Source organism: Rhinoraja longicauda, chromosome 10 (genome assembly GCF_053455715.1).
Source record: "Rhinoraja longicauda isolate Sanriku21f chromosome 10, sRhiLon1.1, whole genome shotgun sequence".
NCBI classification, from domain to species: domain Eukaryota; kingdom Metazoa; phylum Chordata; class Chondrichthyes; order Rajiformes; family Arhynchobatidae; genus Rhinoraja; species Rhinoraja longicauda.
This window is the reverse complement of record NC_135962.1, coordinates 9580113-9594038: the sequence shown is the minus strand read 5'-3', so window position 1 is coordinate 9594038 and position 13926 is coordinate 9580113. Positions and strand designations below refer to the sequence as shown.

The window sequence follows — 13926 nt, the reverse complement described above, 5'->3', positions numbered from 1 at the left end:
AGCCTAATTGCTCCAGCCTTTCAACATACGACAGTCCTGCCATTCCGGGAATTAACCTAGTGAACCTACGCTGCACGCCCTCAATAGCAAGAATATCCTTCCTCAAATTTGGAGACCAAAACTGCACACAGTACTCCAGGTGCGGTCTCACCAGGGCCCGGTACAACTGTAGAAGGACCTCTTTGCTCCTATACTCAACTCCTCTTGTTACGAAGGCCAACATTCCATTGGCTTTCTTCACTGCCTGCTGTACCTGCATGCATCCTTTCAGTGACTGATGCACTAGGACACCCAGATCTCGTTGAACATCCCCTCTTCCTAACTTGACACCATTCAGATAATAATCTGCCTTTCTATTCTTACTTCCAAAGTGAATAACCTCACACTTATCTACATTAAACTGCATCTGCCATGTATCCGCCCACTCACACAACCTGTCCAAGTCACCCTGCAGCCTTATTGCATCTTCCTCACAATTCACACTACCCCCCATCATCTGCAAATTTGCTAATGGTACTTTTAATCCCTTCATCTAAGTCATTAATGTATATCGTAAATAGCTGGGGTCCCAGCACCGAACCTTGCGGTACCCCACTGGTCACTGCCTGCCATTCCGAAAGGGACCCATTTATCCCCACTCTTTGCTTTCTGTCTGTCAACCAATTTTCTATCCATGTCAGTACCCTACCCCCAATACCATGTGCTCTAATTTTGCCCACTAATCTCCTATGTGGGACCTTGTCGAAGGCTTTCTGAAAGTCGAGGTACACCACATCCACCGACTCTCCCCTGTCAATTTTCCTAGTTACATCCTCAAATAATTCCAGTAGATTTGTCAAGCATGATTTCCCCTTCGTAAATCCATGCTGACTCGGAATGATCCTGTTACTGCTATCCAAATGCTCAGCAATTTCGTCTTTTATAATTGACTCCAGCATCTTCCCCACCACTGATGTCAGACTAACTGGTCTATAATTACCCGTTTTCTCTCTCCCTCCTTTCTTAAAAAGTGGGATAACATTTGCTATCCTCCAATCCACAGGAACTGATCCTGAATCTATAGAACATTGAAAAATGATCTCCAATGCTTCCACTATTTCTAGAGCCACCTCCTTAAGTACCCTGGGATGCAGACCATCAGGCCCTGGGGATTTATCAGCCTTCAGTCCCATCAGTCTACCCAACTTACAGATGATGGTTGAATTATAGATCTGGGAGTTCTTACTTGCATTGTGGCATGGGAAAATGGGGTCATTATTGGGTGGGTTTCCAGTACTGGAAAAGCATCTGGCATCTACAGTGGATCCTGATCAGAAGTGTCGGAACAAACTTTGCAAGTGGCTGGACTTGACCTGGAAATGTTAGAAATATGAAAAGATATTCCCGATTAACATTTTTAAAGTGTGAATTTCGGGCTCGGTTCATTATCACATCCGATAGCTCTGAAGACCCGACACAATGCAAACTCATCCAGACATTGGTACGGTTTCAGCCATACTCCCACCCTCTCTCAGGTTATTTTCCACATATTCTAAGATTGGGAGAGTAGTTGGGAGAAATTTAAAAAAATGAACATAGGCACATTTTCAGGAATAAATTCTTGGTTGCAGATATGGAGGTCATATCAGAGTTTCTGTGTTTGTGTTTATTGACATGTCTTTAGGTTTCTGTTCCCAAGTAACAATGGTAATTTTGACATCAGGTCACTTATCGAAACCAGAAGATAAAGTTGGTACGTTTGAGGAATCCATGGGGTTCGGTTGAATGGAACGGGCCCTGGAGTGATAAGTACGTTTCCCTTTTTTCCAAACATTTAGAGATTTATAGATGTGGTCCAGTTTGTTTTCTGTATCCGTACTTAATTAATATCCACTCTGACTGATCTCAGTGTACCTTGCAGTTTGTCAGCTCCTGCTTCTCATTGTTAACCAATGACCTTATAGAAATAGCACTGAAGGAAGTCTGGAGGGCAAAAGAAAAACATGTCTGCCCCACACCCTCCCTCCCCACCCGCATATCACCAATTGGCTCTGTGACTTCATCCAGGAAGCAGCCTAATAACAAAGACCAGGTAGCTGGTTGCTTGTCAGAATGAGTGCAGCTCCAACATCTCTCAAGAAGCTCGACAATGCAGGCTGCTTGTTTGGTTCTTTACCCACCACCTTAAACAATCTCTCCCTCCACCGCTGGCATACAGTGGCATCAGTGTGAACCATTTACAAAATGCATTACTATTTCTCACCAGGCTACTCCATCAGTGTCTCCCAAACCATCAACAAGGAAAAGGGCAGTTGTTGAGGGTAAACACCACCTCCTGTAGGTTCCCCTCCAACTCGCACATTATCCTGACTTGAAAATATAATGCTGGTCCTTCACCATTGGCCTACATCTTGCAACCTTGCAGATGCTGCCTGACCTACTGAGTTACTCCAGTACTTTGTGCATTGTTCAGGATTCCAGCATCTACAGTTCATTGTGTCTCCTCTGGGATAAATAAAGTGGCATTGTATCGTCTCCATTTTGTTGTAGGTGTTGTTCTGTGTCATTCATTCTCGAGTAAGACCATGACATCTAGTTTATAGTGCTGTGATCCTTCAGAGGTGGCTGATTAGACCAATCTGGGTTTGAGAGTTCCTTCCACACAGGCCAATAGGGACGCTGAAATGATAGTGGTTTGAGTTGGGGTTTTTTTTTCTTTCTCCATTTCAACTTCTTTGTATGAATGAGCACCACATTATATGCAGGTTTGCCAAACACAACAATCCAACGTGTGTTATTTCCCTCGATGCATGGAAATGTTGAAACTCTTCTGGGATATTCCAAGACTCTTTGAATTTCTTTTTCTGTTCACTACATGATCGTTTTGCCTCAGATGGCCCTCCATAAGTAGGGAAAGGGATGAGGTCCTGTGAAGTGAATACAGGGAGTTAGGCAGAAATTAAAAACCAGGAGCCCTGGGGTTGTAATCTCCAGATTACTCCCGGTGCCATGCGCTAGTTAAGGTTGGAATAGAACAGATGTATGCGTGGCTCAGGCATTGGTGCAGGGGGCAAGGATTTAGACTTTTAGACCATTGGGAGAGGGACACAATTGGCATCTCAATGTTCCGGGGTCTCGATGTTTCAGACGTGATCGAGGGGGAGGCAAAAGAGGTGGAGGAGTTGAGCTACTACTCAGGGAGACTGTTACAACAATATGAGAGAGGATATACTGGAGGGTTAATCTGTTGAGGCGATATGGGTAGAGCTTAGAAATAAGAAAAGTTCAAGCACGCTAATGGTATTGTACTATGGGCCTCCAATAGCAAGCAGAAGATAGAGAAACAAATATGTAGACAAGTTACTGAAAGACGCCAATGCAACAAGGTTGTCTCAGTGGATGACTTTAACTGCCCCAATATTGACGGGGGACGCTCAGTGTCAAAGGCTTAGACAGGACAGAAGTTGTGAAATGTATTCTAGAGGGTTTCTTGAAACAGTATGTGGATAGTCCAACCTTTTATTTGAAAAGGAAATCAAGGGCAGAGCATTTACTTGCAATCTTAAGTGTAATATGCATTGTGAGTATACGCGAACTGGTGGATGTGTACACTTTCTAGGCATTTAAGAAGGCACCACATCAAAGGTTAGTGCAGAAATTAGTAGTTCTTGATGTGGGAGGTTAGCATGTTGACAGGATAGAAGACTGCTGGTTAACAGGACACAAAGATTGGGTCCTCTTAGCCAGTCTACTCCATCTTCTGGCATCACAAACTATGCCTCTTCTATCCTTTTCTCCTTATCTCACAATTGTTGTCTTTTCACCTCTGGCATTTGTCCAGCCATCAGCCAATCAACCCCTTCCCCCCTCACCTGTATCCTCCTATCACTCGCCAGACTTTGTCCTGCCCCCATGTCTCTTCCAGCTTTCTCCACCTCACACTACAGTCTGAAGAAGAATCCCAACCTGAAACGTTGCCTATCCATGTTTTCCAGCGATGCTGCGTGACACGCTGAGTTACTCCAGCACTTTTCTTGTGGTATTTTCTTGTTAATCAGGGACCTCAACCTTTTACATTCAATGTTAATGAAGGAGATGATGGCACAAGGACAGGTAGAAACGTATGTATGAAAAGGACATCAAGGGGCTGCAAAGAGAGATGGATAAGTTTAGTGAGTGGGAAAAAAATTCTGCCAAATGGAGTATAGTGTGGGACATCATGTTGTCCATTTTGCTAGGAAACATATTATTGAAATGGTGGGAGATTATGAACCTCTGAGATGCAGAGGGATCTGGGTTTCTGAGTGCATTATTCTCAAAAGTATAATATGAGCAAGTAAATATGAAAACTAACAATGTAATCATACTGGGAGGAAACCGATTCAAATGAGATTATGCTTTACCTATTGGGCATAAATAACAATACAGGACAGTACAGGACAATACTGTGCACAGTACTAGTCTTATTTAAGGGAGGATATTAAAGAGTTAGAAGCAGTTCAAGGCAGGATTATTAGACCAATAGCTACTATCCCAAATAGGCTTTTGAAAAAAGGGTGGACAGACTAAGTTTGCACCTGCTGGTGTTTAGAAGTTTGAAAGAGTGACGAGCTAGATTCAAAGACATCAGATCTTGATGGGCTTGATAGGTGAATGTGGAGAGGATATTTCCTCTTGTGGGGGAATCTAGAACCAGGTTACAGTTTAAATAAAGTTATAGAGCCATACAGCATGGAAACAGGTTCTTTGCCCCAACTCGTCCATGTCAACCAAGCTGCCCATCTAAGTTAGTCCTAATTGCCCTGCATTTAACCAATGTTATAATAAACCTTTCCTATACATTTACAGTAGCTGTCTAGATGTCTTTTTAAGTATTGTTATTGTACCTGTCTCAACCACCCCCTCTTGAGGCTTGTTCCATACACATAGCACCCTCTCTGTGAAATCATTGTCCCTCAGGTTCCCAATAAATCTTTATCCTCTTGGTGTAAATCTATTCTCTCCAGTTCTTGGTTCTCCTACCCTGGAAAAAATGATTTGTGCATTCACCCTATTTATGCCCCACATGATTTCACACACCTCTGTACGATCACCATTCAGTTTCCTGCACTCCAAGCTATAAAGTCCCAGCCTGCCCAACCTCTCCTTAAAACTCGGTCTCTCGAATCCTGGCACCATCCTCGTAAATCTTGTTTGCACTGTTTCCAGTTTAAGCAAGGAGTTACCCATTTAAAACAGAATAAGGCTAACGTTTCTTTCTCTCAGATGGCTGTGAGGCTTTGGAGCTCTCTTCCTCAAAGTCAGTGGAAAGTGAATAATTTTAGAGTGGGATAGAAAAAAAATTGATAAGGAAAGGAGTGAAGGATCTCATTGCATTGCAGAGCAAGCTTGAGGGGCCGAATGGCCTCCTCGTGTGTGTGTTTGAACCTACTGTGTCTGGAATTCGCAGCCAAGGAAGGGCAAAGCCAGGCTCTGCTTAGTTGGCTGCTTGCAGAGAATGGGATTAAAATACTGATTATTGCTCTCCAGTTTGTGATTGTCTCCCCTAATATGTGGCGTGGTGACATATTTTATTTGAAAATGCTCGAGCGAAGTTCCTTGAGACACTGGAATGTTCAAGGTGGTTTTCTTTGTTGTAAGCTGTTTATACCACTCACTGTATACTCCAGCATTTTGTGAATAAATACCTTCGATTTGTACCAGCATCTGCAGTTATCTTCTTATACCACTCACTGTCTGAACATGGGGTCCTTTACTGTGTAGCCCGCCTCCAGCAGGAGTTGTCACTGCTATGGAGGTTCCAGGTTTCCATTTCCACGAGGGAGGCAGAACAAGGTGAGGCTGGAAAGAGGTGAGTGCGTTCAGGTCTGATGAAGCTATTCCCTTCCCGTTCCAGGGCTCGGGAGTGGTCTGAGATTGATAAATCACAAAAACAGCGGCTGCATCTTCTAATGAAAGACGACGGAGAGTTCTGGTGAGGATGAACATTCTGTTGCCTGACATTAAGCAGTGTGGCCGGCGTTAATGCTGCCATTTCCCTCACACCACCTGACCCTAAAATAGTTTTACTATGTGGGCTTGGAAGTCCGAATTACATGAAAACTTCCTGGGGAGTTCAGCGGAGGTTGTGGGCATTGCCCACTTTTGACTGTGACGGTTTGTTTTTGATGTTTCTGATCGCTGATTCCCATGGCCATCAGTTCCTCCTCCTTGTGAGTGTTCCAGTGATCAGACAGCCCTCTGACGCCACCATCTTTACCCGTCCTGGTTGTTTCCCTGAAGTAACCCCAGCAAGTTACCTTTGCCCAGTCTCACAATCCCAAGGGCAATGAAAGAGGTGCTCGGAGGACAGAACAGAAATGTGGAGAATCTGAAACCCTGTAGTCCTCCACAGGTGACCAGAATTCCAGATCATAAAGAGATGAGTGGCACAGTGGGCACAGGTGGTAATGCCACTGCCTCATCTCCAGAGACGCCGGTTCAATCCTGACTTCCGATGCTGTCTGCATGGGGTTTGCATGTTCTCCCTGTGATTGGGTGGGTTTCCTCCGGGTGCTCTGGTTTCCTCCCATGTCCCAAAGACATGTGAATTGACAGGTTAATTTGCCACTGTAAATTAGTCTGAGTGCAGATGGGTGGCAGGAGAATCAGGAGGAGTTGATGGGATGTGAGAAGAAATAAGTGGCGGAATGGGACGGTGGGAATGATCTCAGAGTCAGCATAGACTTGACAGGCAGAATGGTCTGGTTTATTTCCCTCCATTGGGCGACCTTTTCCTTCCTTACAAATAAACACCCGTGTGGGTTTCCTCTAGGTGCTCTAGTTTAATCCCACATCCCAGAGATGTGTGGATTTATAGGTTAATTGTCCTCTGTAAATTGCCCCTGGTGTGCAGGGATTGGATGCAAAAGTGGCATAACATAAAACCAACGTCAATGTGATGGCCAGCGTGGTCTTGGTGGGCCGAAGGGCCTGTTTCCATGCTGTATCTTTCAATCAAGCAGACTTGAAGCTCACAGTGAATGGTGGGATGTTGGATGGAACACTATACACCTTGCCATTTGCAGGATGTCCTTTGATGATTTCAAGAAGAACTTCACAAAGCTGGAGATTTGTAACATGACGCCGGACGCACTGGACGATGACAAGCTCCATAAGTGGACGGTCTCCATCAATGAAGGGCGGTGGGTAAGGGGCTGTTCCGCTGGAGGGTGCCGGAACTATCCAGGTGGGTTTTCAACTGCCAGTTGCGCCTTGTTTCCCTCCTCCCTCCTCTCTCCCTGCCACTTCCTCCTCCACAGGTATCTTTCTCTGTTCACTTATTTTTGGAATGAGAGGAGACTGTATTCAACTTCCATCCTATTGCCCTGTGAAGGAGCTAACAATATTTTCTTATTATTTTCATATCTGCTTATGACATAGGAGGACATTTTTACCCATCCAGTCTATACTGGTTCAATGAGCCCCATTCACAGCTAACTTTTTCTGTGACCTATTCTCTCTGCATTCCCATCAAATCACCCCCAGAATTACCTTCACACCAGCGTACATTTTCATTTACACTGGCCAACGAACATACTGATGTGCATATCTTTGGATATGCCTGTAGGTAACTCATGCAGTGATAGAAGAATGTGCTAACTCAAACTATAAATGTATTTTCCTTCCGTGAAGCTGCACGATTGTCATTAAGAAGGAAAAAGACCATGGATTCTGCCCAGGATTAGTGATGCAAGAAGTGATTCCAGGGGCTCTCCAGCAAGCTAGACAGTGTGGTCCAATGGTGGAGTGTAGCCGACCTATTGCTGACAAGAGTCAGCCTGCAAAGTGATGCCTAATGCACTCACATAAGAGTTGTGGGTACTGCCTGAGGAAATGCCTGCACTAGGTCTTTGTGACAATCTGATTATTTTTCTTGTACCAATTTTATTGCTCTTGGTTTCCTTTTTATCTGCACTCCTGCTTATGTTTTGTTATGTGTTCCCTCTCATTCTCCTCCTTCCCCAGTTTCTTTATTCCTTCTTTTCTCTGACTTAGACTTTGCACCATCTAGACTTCCCTTCTCTGCTCCATCTCTAGTATTTTTGTTCTCTTTTTAGACTCTGTGAGAACAGCTTTCCCTCCCTCTCTCCATTCTTTCATTTAAGACACGTTCTGGACAAATCCGCAGTACCGGCTGAAACTATTTGAGGAGGATGATGATCCGGATGACAATGAAGTCCTCTGTACATTTGTGGTTGCTCTGATGCAAAAGAACCGTCGTAAGGAGCGCAGGATTGGCGTCAGCTTTCACACCATTGGATTTGCTATTTACGAGGTAACTTCTGAAGATAAAGTTCAGACAAATTTGGAAATCAGACAATGAACTCTTTCCATTTCCTGATTGGTGCACCTTGGAAAGAAAGAGAAGGCAAAGGAAATCCAAAAAATGAGCATCTGAAATAAAATCAGAAAATGCTGGAAACACTGCAGTTTGGGAAGCATCTGTGGAGAGAGAATCAGGCAATGTTTTAATTCGAGCATCTTTCATTTGAACAGGAAAGCAATGGGCTGTTTATTTGGATGTTCTATAAATTCAAGTAGTTCTTATTTTTCGAAGCAAAAGGTTTAACCAAATAGAAATAGGAATGACAGGGAGAAAGAGACTAAAATAATAAAGAAATGCTGATGCTACCCTTCAGATTGGACAGCACCTGTTGAGGGTAATTGCTGTAGGTAAGTTACCTACAATCGGAGAATTCAACGTTCATACCATTAAAACTGTAAGTTACCCAAGTGGAATTAGAGGTGCTGTTCCTCCAGTTTTTGGATGGCTTCGTTTTGGCAATGGAGGAGGCTCCAGACATAAAGGTCAATATGAGAATGGGAAGGGGAATTAAAATAGTTTGCATTCGGGAGATCCAGTATCCAGATCCAGTCTACAGTGCATTCAGAAAGTACTCAGACCCCTTCACTTTTTTCCACATTTTGCTACGTTACAGCCTTATTTCAAAATGGATTAAATTCTTTTTTTTATCATCAATCTACACACAATACCCAATAATAAAAAAGTGAAAACAGGTGTTTAGAAATTTTTGCAAAGTAATTAAAAAGAAATAACTGGAATATCATATTTACATAAGTATTCAGACCCTTTACTCAGTACTTTGTTGAGGCACCTTTGGCAGCGATTACAGCCTCAAGTCTTCTTGGGTATGACGCTACAAGCTTGGCACACCTGTATTTGGGTAATTTCTCCCATTCTTCTCTGCAGATCCTCTCAAGCTCTGTCAGGTTGGATGGGGAGTGTCGATGCACACATTTCTAAACACCTGTTTTCGCTTTTTTATTATGGGGTATTGTGTGTAGATTGATAATTTTAAAAGGATTTAATCCATTTGAAAATAAGGCTGTGACGTAGCAAAATGTGGAAAAAGTGAAGGGGTCTGAATACTTTCTGAATGCACTGTACGCTAGATTTGGCGAACGTTTCGCTGAACACTTGCACTGGGTTCTTCAAGGGCTCCTGGATCTCCGGGTTGCTAACAATTTTAACTCCCTTTCCCATTCCTTTACTGACCCTGCCTTGGGCCTCCTCTCTTGACAGAGTGAGGCCACACTCAAATTGGAGAAACAGCACCTCATTACGCTTGGGTAGCTTACAACCTAACGGTATGAACATTGAATTTTCCAATTTTAGGTAACTAACCTACAAACCCTCCCCCCTTCCCTGCGCCATACCTAGGCGCACAACCATTTATCCCCTCGCCTTCCTCTTCCATGTGTTTCTCTTCCTCTGGCTTCACATTTCGCACTTCTATTTTTATCTATAATTTGCCAGGCTTTGCCCTGCCTCTCCTCTCTTAAAGCTTTCTCCCCCCCCCCCCACCCCCACCCCACAACAAGCAGTCTGAAGAAGGGTCCTGACCGAAACAGCACCTAACTCCAGAGAAGCTGCCTGACCCGCTGAGTTACTCCAGCACTTTGTTTCTTTATTTGTAAGCCAGCATCAGCAGTTCCTTGTTTCTCCAAGGCTTTTTTAGTTGATTGTGATTGTAATGTAATGGAGGAAATCCTACTCCAGTTTTCAAAACTGCATGTTTCCCTTCCCCCTGAGTCCGGTGTTGGCTTCCTTACAGTCAGCGAATTGCTCCACCATAATCCTCGCTCAGGGAAATGGGAATCTACCCCAGCAGGCAGGGCAGATATTGATCTTAACTGGGCTGGATTTAAGTCCATGCCCAATGCAGCAACATTCTCCACCTTCATTCAAAGTGTGGAAATGTGGGAGTCTTTTTTACAATTCTGTGACAAATCTTCATTAATTTGGCGTCACTCTTCTGCAGGAGGTGCTGACAAACCGAGCCAGGTCATGCCTTCAGGTGTGCCTGGACTGGGTGAGCAGTGCAACTAACTGAGCTTCGACATCCCAGTCTTGCTGTTTCTCCCCATTCACCACCCACACATTACCGCCCCAAAGTTAGAGGTGCTCAGAAGACTGAGCAATTTTACCTTACAGCCACATTCCTTGTACTTATAAAGTTTGAGTATGTATTTACATTTTTTAGATATAGATGGAATTGTTAATATTTTTTTTTCTTTTTTTTCTTTCTTAAAGGTGCCAAAGGAGGTAAATAAACAACGGATGGCTGTAGATTGCTGTAACATGTTTGTTCTAATATTTGTGATTGCAAGTTTACTCTGATACTTTCTGTGACTCATTTGCTCTAACATGTTTGCAGTGCTGTGTTTCCAGTGTATTCTATCATTCAGTTCTGAAAGGGGTGTGTGTTTATTTTTAACCATTATAACATGGTTGTGCTTCACTTAAATAAACCCTCTCGAGCCAGGAAATATACCATATAATTATCACTCTGGACCCACTGTTTTTTAACCTGGCCCATCTCTTGAGCCCCTCAATAAATTTTCCTTTTAAATTCTCTAATTAGAGTCATAGAGTGATACAGTGTGGAAACAAGCCCTTCGGACCAACTTTCCCACACCGGCCAACATGTCCCAGCTACACTAGTCCCACATGCCTGCGCTTGGTCCATATCCCTCCAAACCTGTCCTATCTATGTACCTATCTAACTACTTCTTAAATGTTGGGATAGTCCCAGCCTCAACTACTTCCTCTGGCAGCTTCATCTTAATCCTATGTCCTCTGGTCCACGATTCCCCTACTCTGGGCAAGAGATTCTGTGCGTCTACTCGATCTATTCCTCTCATGATTTTATACACAAAAAACCTCAATTTTTATTTGTCATTTTACAACTTGCTGCAGGGAGAACTCTTCCTTCCATTTAGTTTTACTGTGTCATCGAACCATACAACACAGAAACAGGCTCATGTTTACATTGATCATCAATTGTCTACCGATAATCCATTTGCCAGCGTTTGTTCTGTATCTTTCTGTGCCTTGGTGATTCAAGTATTGTCCAAATAGCTCACTACTGTGAGACTACCTGCCTCCTTCTCAACCTGCAGTTTCCAGATTTCAGCCAAACTCTGGGTGGAACAGATCTTCTTCAGATCCCCTCCAAACCTCCTACTTCCCCGCTTCTTCCCCACTGTTATTAGAATACTGCCTGGTCCTCCCATAAACAAGAGTGTAGTCCCAATCTACCAATCTACCTCCTTGCACACCTTGCACTTTTTTCTGTTAACTGCAATGCTATAATGTTGTAATACTGTATCCTGCACTTTAGTATTTTTCTCTTTGCATTGCCTGTTGTATTTGTGTGCAGCTTGATTGTACTAGTATATAGTATGATTTGACTGGATTGCACACAGCAAAGCTTTTCACTGTATCTCGGTACGTGATAATCATAAGCCAATGCCAATACTCCTCTCCTTAAACCTGTGCCCTCTGATCTTAGACACTTCTTCTATGGGGAATGGTTTCTTACTATCCATCCTATCTGGGCAGCTTATAATTTTGTATACCTTTATCAGGTGCTCCCTCAGCCTCTTCCGCTCCAAGGGAAACAACCCAGCCTATCGAGCCTCCCCTCACAAATGAACCAATCCATCTCAGCCAAAATGCTGGTGAATCTCCTTCCACCGTTCAATGCAATCACATCCTTCCAGTAATGTGGAGATCGGAACTGTAAACTATGCTCTAATTGTAACATAATCAATGCTTTATAAAACAGAACCGTAATTTCCCTGCTCATAGATCCTTGCCCTGGATAATAAAGGCAAGTATCCCATGCACCTTGTTCATCACCTTATCTGCCAGTGCTGCCACCTTTAAGGATCTTTAGATTTGTACATCAATGTTCCTTAATACTCCCTGAGGCCCTACCATACTCAATATAAATCCAACACTGATTCCTGCAAAATGCTTCACCTCACACTTACCAGGATTACATTCCATCTGTCATTGCTCTGCCCAATTTACCTGCTGATCTATCACCATTAGCATGCTGTTTATGAACACCTGACTTGTATGCAGCCCGAACTTATAAACAAGCGAAGATAGACACAAAAAGCTGGAGTATCTCAGCGGGTCAGACGGCATCTCTGGAGAAAAGGAATAAGTGGCGTTTCGGATTGAGACCCTTTTTCTGAAGAAGGGTCTTGACCCGAAACATCACTTATTACTTTTCTCCAGAGATGCCATCTGACCCACTAAGTTATTCCAGCTTTTTGTGTCTATCTTCGGTTTAAACCAGCATTTGCAGTTCCGTCCTAGATATAAACAGTCGTCTGGGAGATGGATTTGCTTGTCGCTGCGGAGCTGCTGACATCTTCTGCTGACTGGGAACTTGATTCACAGTTGCATTTGTAACCTGTGAGATGCACCTGTAATGAACAATTCTCAGATATGGATCCCTGCCATTACCTGGGGAGTACCTGTAGTATTCTTGTTTTGATTGGTGACTTTTCCCTGTTCTCTTGTCAGTGGGAAAGGTCGTTCTCCAGCCAATCCTGCCAGTCCTTGGAAATCAATGGTTAATTTTCTTTGTTCCTTTTTCTCCCCCAGATGTACAGCAATAAGCAACATCTTCCCAAAGATTTCTTCCTCTACCAGGCCTCCAAATGCAGGTCAAAGTCATACATTAACCTGCGGGAGGTATCGCAGCGCTTCAGGCTACCCCCGGGTGAATATGTGATCGTCCCTTCCACGTACGAACCGCACCAGGAGGGCGAGTTTGTCCTCAGGGTCTTTTCGGAGAAACAGAACATGTCAGAGTGAGTGACCTCTCACCAGGCACGAGTGGGGACTGAGACTGTGAGGGGAGCAGCTGGGGGAACTGCTGGCCAGCCATCCAGACTAGACCGATAAACCCACTGTCTGCTCCGACCATAATGAGAGTCTCTTTGTCCTCATCAGAAGAAGTGTGTTTTCCAAATGCAAATGACATTGCATTTGCAATGCATGGCATTGGGCATTGCAGCGACTTGTGGACGCAGCCCAGACCATTACACAAACCAACCTCCCTTGCATTGACTCTATTTATACCTCACGCTGCCTCGGTAAGGCCAGCAGCATTATCAGGGTCGAGTCGCAACCTGGCCGCTCCCTCTCCTCCTCTCTCCAATTAGGCAAAAGGTACAGAAGTGTGAAAACGCACACCTCCAGATTCAGGCACAGTTTCTTCCCAGCTGTTATCAGGCAACTGAATCATCCTACCACAACCAGAGAGCAGTGCTGAACTACTATCTACCTCTTTGGTGAGCCTCGGACTATCCTTGATCAGACTTTGCTGACTTTACCTTGCACTAAAACCTTATTCCCTTATCATGTATCTATACACTATAAATTAATCGATTGTAATCGTGTTTTCCTGCTGACTGATTAGCACGCAACAAAAGGTTTCCACTGCACACGTGACAATAAATTAGACTGACACCACTTGAAAAAACAAAATCACCTGGTTTTAAATGCCTTGTCTGCTGACAGGGTCTTGTGCATAGAACTGATTTTAAAATTGCAGCTTCTGGAGATCCGAACTAAAAATC

The 13926-nt window shown here is 43.8% G+C and overlaps 1 protein-coding gene across 1 annotated transcript in view; it reads left to right on the top strand.

Moving 5' to 3' along the window:
* The window catches only part of capn3a (calpain 3a, (p94)), a 104300-nt gene that overhangs the window by 64365 nt on the left and 26009 nt on the right, over positions 1 to 13926 (top strand). Inside the window, exons 8-13 of the mRNA XM_078407089.1 lie at positions 1703 to 1788; positions 5876 to 5953; positions 7047 to 7207; positions 8127 to 8296; positions 10577 to 10588; positions 12947 to 13155. Of these exons, the coding sequence (XP_078263215.1) occupies positions 1703 to 1788; positions 5876 to 5953; positions 7047 to 7207; positions 8127 to 8296; positions 10577 to 10588; positions 12947 to 13155 (716 nt within the window). The remainder of the gene's footprint in view (positions 1 to 1702; positions 1789 to 5875; positions 5954 to 7046; positions 7208 to 8126; positions 8297 to 10576; positions 10589 to 12946; positions 13156 to 13926) is intronic.